Genomic DNA, 16,732 nt, shown 5'->3' with positions numbered 1-16,732 from the left:
AAGACTGTGAGCCCCATGTGGGACATAGACTGCATCCAACCTCATATCTACCCCAGTGCTTAGTACAGTGCCTGGCACATATTAAGCACTTAGAGAAGCAGCGTAGCTCAGTGGAAAAAGCATGGGCTTGGGAGTCAGAGGTCATGGGTTCGAATCCCCACTCTGCCACTTGGCAGTTGTGTGACTGTGGGCAAGTCACTTAACTTCTCTGTGCCTCAGTTACCTCATCTGGAAAATGGGGATTAAGACTGTGAGCCTCAAGTGGGACAACCTGATTACCCTGTGTCTCCCCCAGCGCTTAGAACGGTGCTCTGCACATACTAAATGCTTAACAAATACCAACATTATTATTATTATGAATATCATTACAAAATAATTAAAAAGGAGTTTCTTTGGATGGGCAACAACTGGGGACTCTCAAATGATTGGGGAGAACTGAACTGAGCATTTTTGTATAAAAATGATCCCGGCAGCAGACTGAAGCCTGGACTGGAGTGGAGATAGACAGAAGGCTGAGAGGTCAGCAGGAGACTAAGTAGTTAAGGCAGGATATGAGTAAGTGCATGGATTAGCAATAATAGAAGTTTGGATGAGGAGGAAAGAGCAAATTTTATGATGAAGGTCGAACCAACAGGAGTTGATGGTAGATTGAATATGTGGGTTGAATGAGATTAGTTTAGAATAGTGTCAAAGTTAGGGGCTTGTGACAGGGAGGATAGTGGTATTGTCTACAGTAATAGGAAAATCCCCCTCTCAGCATCACACCTGGAGAGTGTCCAGTCCTCTACCAGTCTCAGCTACGGGAGGGAGAGTCAAGCAGAGGCCTAACCATTCCATTCCTAGCTTGGGCAGTGGATAGCAAGTGGAAGGCCATCTGCTTCAAGTCAAAACTCACCCATGCTGGGCAGCGGCGGCATGAGACAGAATGGAGGGAGGAGACGCGAGTTTATTTCACGGAAGGCGGCAATGGGAAACCACTTCGGCATTTTCACCAAGAAAACTCTACGGATCCACTACCAGAACGATTGCAGATGGTGAACGGGGCGATCTGGGAGAGGTGTGTCCGTGGGTTCGCTATGGATCGTAAACGACTCGACGGCATAAGACAAGAAAATAGGAAAATCAGGGAATGAACAGGATTTGGGTGGGGAGATAATGAGTTCTATTTTGGATTTATTAAGTTTGAGGTGTCTGTGGGACATCCAAGTAGCGATGTGCTGAAGGCAAGAGGAAATGCAAGACTGCAGAGAGAAATCGGGGCTGGAGTTGTAAATTTGGGAATCATCTCTGCAGAGACGACAGTTGAAGCCATGGCAGTGAATGAGTTCTCCAAGGGACCGGGGATAGATTGAGAATAGAATAGGACACAGAACTGAATCCCAAGGATCTCCAACTGCTTCCTCTCAAGCTACGTATTCACCGCGCCTCTTTCTCACCTCTCCTGCCACAGACCTTGCAAACACACTTCACCCCGCCTGGAACTCCCACCCTCTTTAAATCCACCAGATCACAGCTCTCCTCTTCTTCAAAGCCTTTAGGAAATCACATCTCCTCAGAAGACCTTCTCGGATTAATTTCTCTTCTCTATAAATGATGACGTAGACTGTAATCTCACTGTGGGCAGGGAATGTGTCTGTTTATTGTTGTATTCTTACAAGTGCTCTGAACACAGTAAGCACTCAATAAATATGATTGAACGAATGATGTGTATGATTAGGCTAAAAAACCATCACTGATATTATACTAGTACATGTTGCTCTTTTCCTCTTGATGTCTTTCCCCTCCCAAGATGTTAAACAAACCCACTGTTAATTCCTCATCAACTGGCGGGATTCCATAGCTAAAGAAAGGTGTAGCACTGATTCAATTATTGCAATAATTTCAGTGGACAAGAAGTCTAGTGCCAAGAGTCCTTAATTGTGCTTAAGAGACAAAATAATAATAATAATAATGATAATAATAATATTTGTTAAGCACTTCCTATATATATCAGCACTGTGTCAAGCACTAGGGTAGATACAGGGTAACTAATTCAGTTCCTGTCCCACATGAGGCTCACAGTAGGATGGAAAACAGTAATATCCCTTATTTTACAGATGAAGAAACTGAGGCAAAGAGAAGTTAAGTGACTTATCTAAACACTCCGCTCCTCTGCCGCTCACCTCCTCACTGTCCCTTGTTCACGCCTATCCCACCGTCGACCCCTGGGCCACATCCTACCACTGTCCTGGAATCCCTCGCGTCCACCAAACTAACTCTCTTCCCCTCTTCAAAGTCCTACTGAGAGCTCACTTCCTCCAAGAGGCCTTCCCAGACAGAGCTCCCCCATTTTCCCTCTGCTCCCCCTCCACCCTCTGCTCCTCCCCCTTCCCCTTTCCCCTCCCCTCAGCACTGTGCTCGTTTGTATATATTATTTATTACCCTATTTATTTTGTTAATGAGGTGTACATCCCCTTGATTCTATTTATCGTGATAATGTTTCGTTCTGTTTTGCTCTGCCGTCTGTCTCCCTTGTTTAGACTGTGAGCCCGTCATTGGGCAGGGATTGTCTCTCTCTGTTGCCGAATTGTCCATGCCAAGTGCTTAGTACAGTGCTCTAATAATTTTAATAATATAAAATACTATTGAATGAATGAATGAATGAATGAATGAATGAATTATGCAACAGGTAAGGGGTGGAGACTGGATAGGACTCAGGTCTCCTGACTTTCAGGGCTCTTACTTTCTACTAGGCCAGGCTGCTTTTCAGATCTGAGACCTAATCCTAATTCTAGAAGTAACATGGCCTAGTGGAAAGAGCCTGTGTGACAGAGGACTTGGTTTCGAATCCTAGCTCTGCCACTTGTCTGCAGTGTCACCTCTGACAAGTCATTTGATTTCTCCATGCCTCAATATCTGTTCTACCTTCCCCATGTGAAACCCATGTGGAGCAGGAACTGTGATAACTCGATTATTCATTCATTAATTCAGTCAGTGATATTTCTTGAGCACTTACTGTGTGCAGAGCACTGTACTAAGCACTTGGAAGAGTACAATGCAACAATAAACAGACAGATTCCCTGTCCACATCAATCAATCAGTGGTTTTTATTGAGCCCTGTGTGCAGTATCTTGGGAGAGTACAACAATACAAAGTTCGGAAACACGTTCCCTGCTCTCGATCTTGTATCTATCCCAGTGTTTAGAATACTACTTGACACATAGTAGGTACGCAATAAGAAGCAGTATATCCTAGTGGATAGAGCATGGGACTGGGAGTCTAAAGGACCTGGGTTCTAATCCCAGATCTACCACTTATTTGCTGTGTAACCTTGGGCAAATCACTTAACTCCTCCTTGTCTCAATTACCTCATCTGTAAAATAGGGATTAAAACTGTGAGCCCCATGTGGGACAGGGACTATGTCCAACCTGATTAGCTTGTATCTACCCCAGGACTTTGTACAGTGCCTGGCACATAGTAAGTGCTTAACAAATACCACAGGAAAAAACCCCACAAATATCACAATTATTATTAATTTCACCAGTGACCGCAATCTTAAACTCCTTAACCCGTTTCTATACCTGTTCTTGTGCTAATCCGTGCTTGCAAATAAACGTCTGCCCTTTAGACCGATGGCGAGATCCTACCCACGAATACGATCGTAACTGAAAGTATGTAAGACGGCCACTCGTTGCACACTTTACCACTCCAATATCATTTTACGAACTCTTGCGTTTCTGCTCTTTCTAAAGATTCTTGCTAAAAGACGGGAAAGCCAATTGCCACATCTCAGGGTCACGTGACTCAGAAATCTGCTGCCAAACCACACTGAGACTGTATATCTTTAAAATCGTTCATCCTGTTTATGCTCGATTTCAGTACACCATACTGGAGCTATGAGTTTGCTGCTCTTACCCATTCTTCTCTCACGTGTCTCCGTGTATAGCTCTGTTGCTTTCAGCATTATCTCACTGCCGATGAGCTAACTGTGTTCACCGATTACAGAATTGATGTTACTGCCTTTTCTGCTGATGTTGTGCGACTTGAGGTTGACACTGATGAAACTGCTTGAGATAAGCACTCATTCATTCATTCATTCAATAGTATTTATTGAGCGCTTACTATGTGCAGAGCACTTTACTAAACGCTTGGAATGTGCAATTAGGCAACAGAGACAATCCCTGCCCATTGATGGGCTTACAGTCTCTGTCTGTCTCCCCCGATTAGACCGTAAGCCCGTCAAAGGGCAGGGACTGTCTCTATCTGTTACCGATTTGTACATTCCAAGCGCTTAGTACAGTGCTCTGCACATAGTAAGCGCTCAATAAATACTACTGAATGAATGAATGATCGGGGGAGACAGACAGACAAAAACAATAGCAATAAATAGAATCAAGGGGATGTACATCTCATTAACAAAATAAATAGGGTAATAAAAACATATACAAATGAGCAGCAAATATACAATGAGCAGAAGAGCACAGTGCTGAGGGGAGGGGAAGGGAGAGGGGGAGGAGCAGTGGGAAAGGGGGTGAAAGGGGGTTTAGCTGAGGGGAGGTGTGGGGGGCAGAGAGGGAGCAGAGGGAAAAGGGGAAGCTCAGTCTGGGAAGGCCTCTTGGAGGAGGTGAGCTCTCAGTAGGGCTTTGAAGAAGGGAAGAGAGTTAGTTTGGTGAGCTAAGCAGAGTGGCCTAGTGGAGATAGCACAGGCCTGAGCATCAGAAGGACCTGGATTCTAAACCCTGATCTGCCTCATGTCTGCTGTGAGACTTGGACAAGTCACTTCACTGTGCCTCAGTTACCTAATCTGTAAAATGAGGATTAAGACAGTGAGCCCCACATAGGACAAGGACTGTGTCCAATGTTATGTGCTTGTATCCACCCCAGCACTTAGTACAGTGTGGCTCAGTGGAAAGAGCCCGGGCTTGGGAGTCAGAGGTCATGGGTTCAAATCCCCGCTCTGCCACTTGGCAGCTGTGTGACTGTGGGCAAGTCACTTCACTTCTATGGGCCTCAGTTACCTCATCTGAAAAATGGGGATTAAGACTGTGAGCCTCCTGTGGGACAACCTGATTACCTTGTATCTACCCCAGCACTTAGAACAGTGCTCTGCACATAGTGAGCACTTAACAAATACCAACATTATTATTATTATTATTATTACATTGCCTTGCACATAGTAAGCGCCTAACATAGCAGAATTATTATGATATGCTGACTGTGGCAGCCAGGTCTCTCAGTCAAGTAGAAAGTTATATATCACCAGAGGGCATCCTTCAGTTTGGTATTAGAGAAGCAGCATGCCTAGTGGATAGAGCACAGGCCTGGTAGTCAGAAGGTTATGGGTTCTAATCCCAGCCCCACCACTTGTCTGCTGTGTGACCTTAGGAAAGTCACTTAACTTCTCTGTGCCTCAGTTCCCTCATCTGTAAAATGGGAGACTGGGAGCCCCAAGGGAGACAGGGACTGTGTCCAACCCAGTTATCTTGCATCTACCCCAGCACTTAAAAAAGAGCCTGGCACATAATCTGGGCATGTCACTCCCCTTCTTAAACAACTCCAGTGGTTGCCTATCGACCTCCGCTCCAAACAAAAACTCCTCACTCTAGGCTTCGAGGCTCTCCATCACCTTGCCCCTTCCTACCTCTCCTCCCTTCTCTCTTTCTACCGCCCACCCCGCACGCTCCGCTCCTCCGCCGCCCACCTCCTCACCATCCCTCGGTCTCGCCTATCCCGCCGTCGACCCCCGGGTCACGTCCTCCTGCGGTCCCGGAACGCCCTCCCTCCTCACCTCCGCCAAACTGATTCTCTTTCCCTCTTCAAAACCCTACTTAAAAATCACCTCCTCCAAGAGGCGTTCCCAGACTGAGCTCCTCTTCCCCCTCTACTCCCTCTGCCATCCCCCCTTTACCTCTCCGCAGCTAAAGCCTCATTTTCCCCTTTTCCCTCTGCTCCTCCACCTCTCCCTTCCCATCCCCACGGCACCGTACTCGTCCGCTCAACTGTATATATTTTCGTTACCCTATTTATTTTGTTAATGAATTGTACATCGCCTCGATTCTATTTAGTTGCCATCGGTTTTTACGAGATGTTCTTCCCCTTGATGCTGTTTATTGCCATTGTTCTCGTCTGTCCGTCACCCCCGATTAGACCGTAAGCCCGTCAAACGGCAGGGACTGTCTCTATCTGTTGCCGACTTGTTCATCCCAAGCGCTTAGTACAGTGCTCTGCACATAGTAAGCGCTCAATAAATACTATTGAATGAATGAATAATAAGCACTTAACGAACATTAGTATTATTAAACATGAGGTGGCATTGTCAAGGGGCAGTGGCTTCCTTCGGTTCATTGTCCATCCATTTGAACTTCTTTCCAAGAATGGAGATGAATAAAATCTCTTCGGAGGGGGATGCATATGCTATATAAATACAAAGCATTTTATTATGATATTTATTCACCTGAGCTCTTCAGATGAAAATCTGAATGTTGAAAATCTGAAGAATCTATGTAAACTATGAATCTGAGAATCTATGTAAATCCTGGGAGTTTTCAACAGGACAATCCTTCTGGCCTCTTTTCTACATGTGTCAGTCAATCAACCAATTGTATTCACTGAGCATTTAGGGTGTGGAGAGCACTGTACTAAATGTTTGGGAGAGTATAACTGAGTAGATGGATCCAGTTTACAATCTAGAAGGGGGAGACAGGCACTAAAATCAATTAAAGACATGAGAAGAAACTGAGTGAAAGGCTATGTAAATGCTTATTACAGAGTTCTGCACATAAAAAGTGCTCAATAAATACCACAGATTGATTAATTGATATGTATATAAGTGCTGTGGGGGAGTGAGAGAGAAATGGGTGAGTATTCAACTGATTAGGGAGAGTGGAGTCCAGTGCATAAGTGATGCAGAAGAATTTTAGTAGGGCTTTGAAGATGGGGAGAGTAGGGGTCTGCCAGGTCTTAAGGGGGAGGGAGTTCCAACCAGGTGGAAGACTGAACAAGGAGTCAACAGCAAGAGAGATAGGAGTGAGGCACAGTGAGGCACAGTGAGGCACATATTAAGACTCCTTAATATGTTAAAGGAGTGAAGTGTGCAGGCTGGGTATAGTGACATTATCCGCAACAAATCTCTCAAATTCAATGCACATACAGAGGCAACTTGGCCTAGCAGAAAAAGCATGGGCCTTGGAGTCAAAGGATCTGAGTTCTAATTCCAGTTCTGCCACATACCTGCTGGGTGACCATGGGCAAGTCGCATTACTTCTCTGAGCCTCAACCCATCTGCAGAATGGGGATTCGATACTTGTTCTCCGTCCTACTTGGGCTGCGAGCCCCATGTAAAATCTTGCATCTATCCCAGCGCTTGGTACAGTGTTTGGCAAGTAGTAAGCACTTAACAAATACTACAACTATCACATACAATATGTCACCAAATCCCATCGGTTCTACCTTCATAATATCACTGAAATCTGCCCTTTTTTCTCCATCCAAACTGCTATGTTTAACCAAGCACTTATCCTATCCCACCTTGACTCCCGAAAAGGCCTCCTTGCTGACCTCCCTGTCTCCTGTCTCTCCTCACTCCAGTCCATACTTCACTCTGCTGCCTGGGTCATTTTTCTACAAAATGGTTCAGTCCATGTTTCCCCATTCCTGAAGAGCCTCCAGTGACTGCCCATTCACCTCTTCATCAAACAGTAACTCCTTCCCCTAGACTTTAAAGCAGTCAATCACTTTGCCCCCTCTTATCTCACCTCACTGATCTCACTGATGTCCTACTACAACCCAGCTTGCATATTTTGCTCCTCGAATGCCAACCTATTCACTGTACTTCAATCTCGACTATCTTGTCACCGATCCCTCATCCACATCCTGTCTCTGGCTGGAACTCCCTCTCTCTTCAAGTCCAACAGACGATCACTCTCTCCACCTTCAAAGCCTTATTGAAAACACACCTCCTCCAGGAAGCCTTCCTCAACTAAGCCCTCTTCATCTTCTCCCACTCCCTTCTGCATGACCCTTGCACTTGGATTGCACCTTCATTCACCTCTTCTTCTCTTCCCCTCTCCCTTCCCATTGGCACTTTTGTACATATATGTAATTTACTTATATTAATCTTTGTCTCCCCTTCTAGACTGTTAACTCGCCATAGGTTGGGAATATATTCATTCAATCCTACTTAATGAGCACTTACTGTATGCAGAGCACTGTACTAAGAGTGGTTGGAAAGTATAATACAGCAATAGAGAGAATCCAGGCCCGCAACCGGCTTACAGTCTAGAGATCTATCAACTCTGTTGTATTATACCTTGCCAAGTGCTTAGTACAAGGTTCCGTACTCTGTAAGTGCTCAGTAAATATCATCTATTGAGAGAGAGCTGATTTAAATATCTATTCTTTCAATTACATTACTTCTAAAAGTAACCTTTTCAAAGGAAAGTAGCCCCTGCAGAACAGGGCAATATTGTCTTAGTTTTGCTAATACAGGAAGCAGTTTGAAGAAATATCTATAGGAGCCAAACAGACTCAGAGACACAGAGTTCAGAATCTTTACCCCAGAATAATATTTTAAATACTATGCACTTTGAATTCATCTGTGAGGGGATCCCAACTGCTAAAAGTTGAAGCCACTAAAAATACTCAAGGTCCAGCCCAGCTGTTTTGGATGTGCCATTTTCTGTTGAATGACTTCCCCAAGGATCGGTAACAAGGCTAGAACCTGTGGGATTTCACCAGTATTTAACATAATCAACACATTTGTACATGTGTGCTTATTTCTAATGGGAGAAAATGGCTTTGTTGCCTGAGATTGATAGAGAGTGTTTTACTAAATGCAAAGTCATTTTTAAATAGTGCAACCCAGCCAACTTTTTATATTGATGAATAGATTAAGAGGGGTCTGAATTAATCATTTTTACTTGTAAAGCACCAGGTGCTCCTCAAACAGGGACACCAGTATATTTTAAACCTAGTGCATAAAATGAATTTCAGTCTTACCTAGGGCCTCTTTTCCAATGACTTACTCTAGCCATTCTGTGAGCTACACAAATTTCAATGCTAATAGAAAATACAAAACAAAATCTATATACCTAAAGCATTTGTGTGGCTGTTTATTGGGTTGCGAGGTCTTTTCTTTGTCTCTCCCTCTAGATAGTGAGCTCCTAGTGAACAGGCAGTGCGTCTACCACGTCTGCTGTATTGTACTCTCCCAAGTGCTTAGTACAGTGCTCTGCACACAATGAGTGATCAATAAATATCACTGATATTTATGAGAAAATTTCAAAAGGGTGTAGGGGTAAGGGAAGAGTAGTAATATGGACCTTGGACTAGGATTTTTAAACATGAACTTTCAAGAGGGAAAATCGTATCTGCTGCTTCCCTCCCTCCCTGCCAACTCTCCAACCTGTTGCTCGTGGCTCCCCCTCTCTGTAGCCTCATATTTGTCTCATCTTCTTCAAATTTTTTCTAAAATTGTGGTATTTATTAAGTGCTTCCTATGTGCCAGGCACTGTACCAAGTGCTGGGGTAAATACAAGGTAATCAGGTTGGACACAGTTCCTGTCCCCCACAGAAAGCACCTTCTCCCATGAGGCAATCACCATCCTGAAAAAAAAATAGGGAATACCACATGGGGAAATCCATTCCAGTCATTCCATCCCTTCGGTCACCTCGACAACATATTTAGGGTGCATAGTTATGTTACTGATTTATTTGCTTGTGTTCATCTATTGACATCTATGCTCACGTTATTTTACTCATCAGTTCATGCTGACCAGCTCCTTTATTAGACTGTAAAATCTGCAAGGGCAGAGATCAAGTTGTTGGAAGGGACTATGCCTACTAACTCTGCTATACTGTACTCTGTTATACTAAGTGCTTAGTTCAGTGCTCAGCACACAGCAAGCACCCGCTAAATATAATTGATTGATTACACTTTTGAATTGAGCCCTGCCCACAGTACAACACTCAAAAAATACTGTTACTATGCCTGCTGACAGGATTCATTTCACTTAGATTCCACCCCAGGATGGTAACAAATACCATTATTATTATTATTATTATTCACTGGGTCTCAGTTACCTCATCTGTAAAATGGCAATTAAGACTGGGAGCCTTTTGTGGGAAAGGGACTGTGTCCAACCTGCCTTGTATCTACCCCAACACTAAGAACAGTGCTGCAGTCAACAGAGACAGACATAAAAGCACAGTTATCAAATTGGCCATAAACTATTTACCCTTGAAAAGCCTCTTTCGTGTTGTTCTACAGTTGCACTAATTTGCAAACATTTCAGTTCCACAAAGTATTACATATGCATACTGACACAAATACTCAGAAATATATCTTTATTATTAGATTTGCTTTATAATCTAAAAACATTTTTTTTCTGGGAATAGTACATTCCAACATCTCTGCAAATGGCCGGCCCTGCAGAGGGTTGGAAAACAGTGTCTTTAAGTAACTTGAACTTTGGAAATGGAGTAAAAGACGATACAACATATTTAAGGTCAGTTTAACGTCAAGATTTCAAGTAATAAAGAATAAATTAATGATTCAGTTGAACACAATGCATTTTTCCAGGTAACTTCCAAGATTGCAAAGACAAAAAGCTAACTGTTTTACCTCATGATTCCCGTTCACTCCCTGTGAGATAGAAAAAGGCATTTTGAAAGACACAAAAGAAGCCCTGATACACAGCCAGGTTCTCTGGGGGACAAACAGAGGTTTAGGGCCACAAAGAAGCAACTCCCAGGGTGAGGCGGGCCTTACATTTCAAGTTTTCCTACAGGCCTCAGCAGTGAGCTCATATTCGCTACGTGATGCGAGGACTCATGTTGATACCCATGCCTTGCGTGACTCATCTCCAAAACTGGGTGAGAATTTAACTGCAGTTTTGGTTTTAAAAGCAATCTAACGGCCAAACGTAACAGACAACTATGTGAAAAATTACTGAGATCCTAACTTTTTTCTGCTTTATAACGCGGACAGTGAGTATAGACACATCGTAGTGCTTCCAGAAGATGTCTGTCAAAAGAGGGCTGAAATTTCCAAACAAAAGGAAACTGTAAATGGGAGCAGAACTAGAAAAGGGTAAATCATTTTAGCCCACATGATATGCAACACACAAGTTGTCATTATCATCATACCTACATTACCTGACAAAAGAGGACATGCAATACGATTTACAAGGTTAAAGTGCAAGAAGGTTATAAAGTGATAATAAATAACAACTGGTCTTCCAAATAAATATTAAGATCACATTACAACTTACAGTACCTGAATTTTTTTACAACATGATTTTCAAACTAAACAGTGATACACTAATTTCTTCCCTGAAAACACTCCGTATAATTGAATGCTGCACTAGTGTCAGGAAAAATCCAATTTATTTTAGGAGGAGACTTTAAATATTTACCATATTTACTCACATAATTGCTCTACTTCCTTTATGAGGAGGAAATAAAACATTATTTTTGGCCCCATTTAATTGTAAACAGTGACAGGGCCCACCTGGAGAGGGGAGGACCAGAAGGCTGATACCAGAGAACTGGAAGAACATGTTGGGGGGAGTTCATTTCTTAAGACTACGGCAGGCTGGGAAGAAGAAGCAGATTGTTGAAAACACAGTGACAAAGGAGGTTGCGAGAGAGTGCTCTGATCCTGGGGAGGACGAGCAGAAGGGTGGGAACTTGAGAACACATGGGGGTGGAGTTGATTGTCAAGTATCCATTGTATACAGCACTCAGAATGGTGTAACTGAAATAGGAGATGCAATCTTCTTCATTATTCTTCCTTGCCTCTTCTTTCCTCATCTTTTTCATCTTCCTCCCTTATTTCTAGACTTTATTTTTCAAAGACTCCAGAGCTTACCCTTTTTTAATATTCAGAATGAGTGGAGAAGTTATGCAAGAAAATATGGTATGTCCTCCATTTTACAAGCATTTCAACCCCAGCCACTTCACCAATAATGCAGGGCTTGCATTCTCATAGAACTCTGTACTAGGGAACACTTGATTTATCACATTCACGCCTTGTCTGATGCCTCGCAACGGCTCCCAACCATTTCTTTCAATATTGCATAATTTTCTATGCAGGCAAGAGCAGGCTGCCAGAAAGACATTCTGATTCTTTCATCATATTCTTTCCATAAATGCATACTGAAAATTTACTTTGAAAAAGAACACTGTAATTCATTGTCACTGTAATGCATTATAATTCATTTCAACACACTGTTATTACAGTAAGCAGCAGACTAACGAGCATGTTGATATGCTTTTCCAATATTGATAATTAGGTTATAATAATATCTGGGGGAAGGGAATTAAAGAGTTCAATTTACAAAAACCTTTCCAGACATAGTTTTAAAATAATCCTCCACAGAGTCACGCGTACTTGCTTCTTGAGTCTTTAAAAATAAATTACACATAGAATGAAGGCATTTTTTGACAAAGTGTATAAGTTAAGAATGATAGCACTTGAAATGCTGAATGAGGAACTATGATCAGAAACCTTGGAAATTCCTTTTGGAAAAAATGATAATACAGTAGAATCCTCTTAATAGACACACTTTTCTGGAAACAGACACAGCTTCCAGGGGACTCACTGGTGTACACAGTATACAGGCCCACACCCTTTTTATTTGAGGGAATAATGAAAATACAGGCAGGTTACAGCACTCAACATTTAAAATATCAGATTAGAGGCTAGGTCCACAAATTCAGTCACGAGGCAGCACAGAAGCAGCTCAGAATGAAAATAAGGGCAGTCCAAGGGGGGAAGCCAGGCAATTTAAGACAAATTCAAACCTCTAGCTACTACAGAGGGGACTGGCAGACAACCCTACATATGCTACTGCATTTACCTGGACCAGGTGTGCCCATTTATCCAGCGTTCACAGACCCTGGAATGAAAGACGCTGATTATCATACCTGCTAGTCATCCCGATGAGATCTGGGTGCTGATTAAATGGATTCTACTGTACTTCACAGCCACAGAGCTATATAGCCGACATGCCGGCACCGGTGTCTCGGGGTACAGAATGCACAGCCACAGGACAGTACAGAGAGGCACCCAAATCAAGTTACACGTGCCTCTAGCAAAACAAGAGAGCCCTTGAAAATGGAAAAATCTAACTTGAGGAAGAGGTCTTTTATGCAAACCCGACAAATTAATGAGTGAATGCTTAATATCATCACTACTTGATAAAGGCGAGGTGCCAGGGTATGGGCTAAATCGATACCAGATGACACACTTACTCTCCCAAAGGCTCAGGGCAGGTGGCCCCGAACCTCCACCATTTTTTACACTATATTGACTAGAGCTGTCTGTTTCTTTTTCACCATTTTAGATTTGACATTAACTTTTCGGGTGGCACCCAAGGGTTCGCCTTTCTTGGATGCTCTCCAAAGCTCCCTTGGGGAATCAGCTGGTTCGTGCAAGAATTTAGCCGGCTGCATGCTGGCTTTATCATCCTTGGTCTTTTTCAGAAAGATTCTTCCTTTTGGGTGGAAATGTGGTTTGAGATCAAGATTGTTACCGGCAGAATGCGAGTTCCCTCGACTTCTGTAACAAAGAAAAAAACCCAGTGAACTCCTACCTAAGGTCCCGATTTTTAGCTTTTAGCTAGCCTTTTAGCTAGCATAAGCCTGCTAGGCAAGGAAGTTATATAACTGTAAGAACATTTCTATCCCTCAGGAATTATTAATATTGGGTCTGTACTCCTTAAACACTTCGATTCTCTCCCAATCCTAGTCCCACATACCCAGAAGCACTTTTGATGTTCATCCTACCTCAGTTCCATAGCCCTTCTCTTCATATTCTTAATTTATTTTAATGTCTCTCTCCTCCACTAGACTGTAAGCTCCTTGAAGACAGGGATCACATCTTCTATTTTGTATGGTGTTCTCCCAAGTGCTTATTACAGTGCTTTGCACACAAGAATTGCTCAATAAATATCACTGATTCAATTATTTTTATAATCCAAAAAAATTTTAAATACTTAGGTTTGGCATAGAACCTGTCTTCTAGAGCTCTCCAAATATTTTCTTGTGAATTACTTCATTCTCTTCATTCCCCAGTTTAAAATCTGAGCCACAGATAGACTAAAATCACTACCTGTGGATGACATAATGAGTCAGTGGTGGAGAAGAGGTAAGAATCTAGGTCCCTATCACTCTCCAAAGCTCTAGGCACTTGACTGCACTTTTAAGAACTCCCAATTTATTTGTCTATTACTCTCTTTAAATTTTCAGGAACACAATATCATAGAGTTTAGATTCTTTGCCTAAAATGTAACAACCGTAGCAAGACATTATTTTAAATTGTTCCCTGATCTGCAATGGAGAAACATGTTTAGCCATAGAAAAACATTCTTTATTAAAACAATTACATGACTGAAACAAACTGCATACATACAGGCATTTGAGCTTCCTACTTGAGCAGATGTCCGTAAACTGGAGGAAAAGAAAACAGAAAATACATTATTTCACATGCAGGTTTCACAGTTCTCTAGACCTTCAAAAAAATAAGACGACATTCAAAGAGAGGAATACAATCAATTAAGACCCAGCTGGTTCACCATACTAGAGGATAGATTTCAATGTTGGCAGCTGACAAGAGATTTTTATGCTTGACAGTCCTCATGCCCAGCAACCTGGATTGCTCTTCTTTAGTTGCCAAGGGGTCACAAACACTTGCTCTGAGGGTGCTCAAGGATCAGGCTCAGCCTAAATAAAGCACTTAACAAATACCATCATTAATAATAAAGGATCTGTAGCCCAAATGGCAGGGTACCACACAGTCCCTGAGGTTGGCCCTTTACAGCAGTGTCTAACGTCATAATGGCTGGTAATGATGTTCACCTATTTCTTGTTGGATTCTGGCTGAATTGATCACCAATTCCCTACAGCTGAGGTGGAGGAAGTAGACTGGAAGGGGGAGGACAGACTAATATATTTATGGCCATAATTGCATGCAAAAGAACTTAATTGTGTCTCTAGCCATCTTCCATTTGGGGTATAGGCAGCACTTGGGGACATATCTGTAATTTATTTCTTCATATTTATTGTGAGAAGCAGTGTGGTTTAGTGGAAAGAGCCCAGGCTTGGGAGTCAGAGGTCATGGGTTCTAAACCCTGCTCTGCCACTCGGCAGCTGTGTGACTTTGGGCAAGTCGCTTAACTTCTCTGTACCTCAGTTACCTCATCTGTAAAATGGGGATTAAAACTATGAGCTCCACTTGGGACAGCCTGATTACCTTGTATCTACCATGATGCTTAGAACAGTGCTTGGCACATAGTAAGCGCTTAACAAATCCCATCATCATCATCACTTGTACCTCCCTCTAGACTGTAAGCTCACTGTGGGCAGTGAAAATGCCTAGGCACTCTGTTTTGTTGTACTCTCCCAAGAGCTTAGTACAGTGCTCTGACTAAAGTAAGCACTCAGCGAATACAATTCACTGGTTGTCATTTTATATTCACGGATAGACTACACAATTGACCTTCAGCAGAAGCCTCTGTTATTGGATGAAGAAATCCCTCCAAGGTTTTCTTTCCCATTTCTCCCTCATTCCTTAGCCATGCCCTTGGACGCTGCTGGAGCTGTCTAAAAGTTGGTGCCTTGGGTAGACCAAGCACTCATTTCAGAGGATCCACCTCCATCATGAACTCCCTCTTCCCTCTCCCATGAAGTCTGCCTGAAGATCAACTGGAGAGAGGCCTCTTTGTCTCCTCTCTCCAGGGATGGTGACTTGGTCAGGGTAGGGGAATCAGTGGGGTCTGGAGAGGGAATAATAATAATTGTGGCATTTGTTAGGGTATGGGTTTTAATTCTGGCTCTGCCACATGTCTGCTGTGTGACCTTGGGCAAGTAACAAATACCATTGTTATTATTTTTATTCTCTGGGTCTCAGTTACCTCATCTGTAAAATGGTGATTAAGACTGGGAGCCTTTTGTGGGAAAGGGACTGTGTCCAACCTGCCTTGTATCTACCCCAGCGCTTAGAACAGTGCTTGGCAGATAGTAAGCACTCACCAAGTACCATAATCATCATTATTGTCATTTGTTTAGTACCTACTATGTGCCAAGCATCGTACTAAGCACTCAGGTAGATGCAAGTTAATCAGGTCTCATATGGGGCTCACAGTTTAAGTAGAAGAAAGGAGGCGAGAGAAGAGAGGAGAACCAAGGTCCCCCATCTCAAAACAGTAGTTTGTCCAGGTTCCTTTAACTGGGTCCACACACCCCACCTACCCCTCCCCTAGTCAGAAATTTTTTTTCCAGATCCCCACTGCCTTACTGTCCATTTCCCAGTCAGCTAGACCTGGATCTGTGGCAAAGCCCAATGCCCTCTTTGATATGGGACCTAGGTTCCCGGCCCTTCTCACCTCATCCCCTCAGACTAAAAAAAGTAAGTCACTATCACAGGAGAAAATATGAGATTGGAGCGCAGGTGACAGAGGAAGAGATGTAGAAATCATCCACAAAGAGGTGGAAGCTAAAGCTTTGTGAGCTGATGAGCTCCTAGAGGGAGTGAAAGTTAAATGAGAGGATAGAGATACAGAGCTGAGCTCCGAAGGGCACCCATGTGAAAGAGTGAGGAGAGGAAGAGGAAAACAAAAGAAACTGAAAAGGAGCACCAAGAGGTCAAATGAGAACTGAGGGAGGGCTGCATCTTTAAACCACACTCGATGAGCATGTGGTCAACCATGTCCAAGTGGCAGAAAGGTCAAGGAGTATTAAGGGCCAAAAGAA

At 43.0% G+C, this 16,732-nt stretch overlaps 1 protein-coding gene across 1 annotated transcript in view; it reads right to left on the bottom strand.

Moving 5' to 3' along the window:
- Window positions 1-10,307: 10,307 nt before the first annotated feature.
- The window catches only part of ZNF365 (zinc finger protein 365), a 30,637-nt gene continuing 24,212 nt past the window's right edge, over window positions 10,308-16,732 (bottom strand). The window contains exons 4-5 of the mRNA XM_029061269.2: window positions 14,394-14,431; window positions 10,308-13,541 (exon numbers count right to left, since the gene is read on the bottom strand). Coding sequence (XP_028917102.1) covers window positions 13,280-13,541; window positions 14,394-14,431 — 300 coding nt within the window. The 3' untranslated portion in view covers window positions 10,308-13,279. The remainder of the gene's footprint in view (window positions 13,542-14,393; window positions 14,432-16,732) is intronic.

This window comes from Ornithorhynchus anatinus, chromosome 3 (assembly GCF_004115215.2).
Source record: "Ornithorhynchus anatinus isolate Pmale09 chromosome 3, mOrnAna1.pri.v4, whole genome shotgun sequence".
In the NCBI taxonomy this organism is placed as follows: Eukaryota; Metazoa; Chordata; class Mammalia; order Monotremata; family Ornithorhynchidae; genus Ornithorhynchus; species Ornithorhynchus anatinus.
This window is presented reverse-complemented; position numbering and strand designations above follow the sequence as displayed.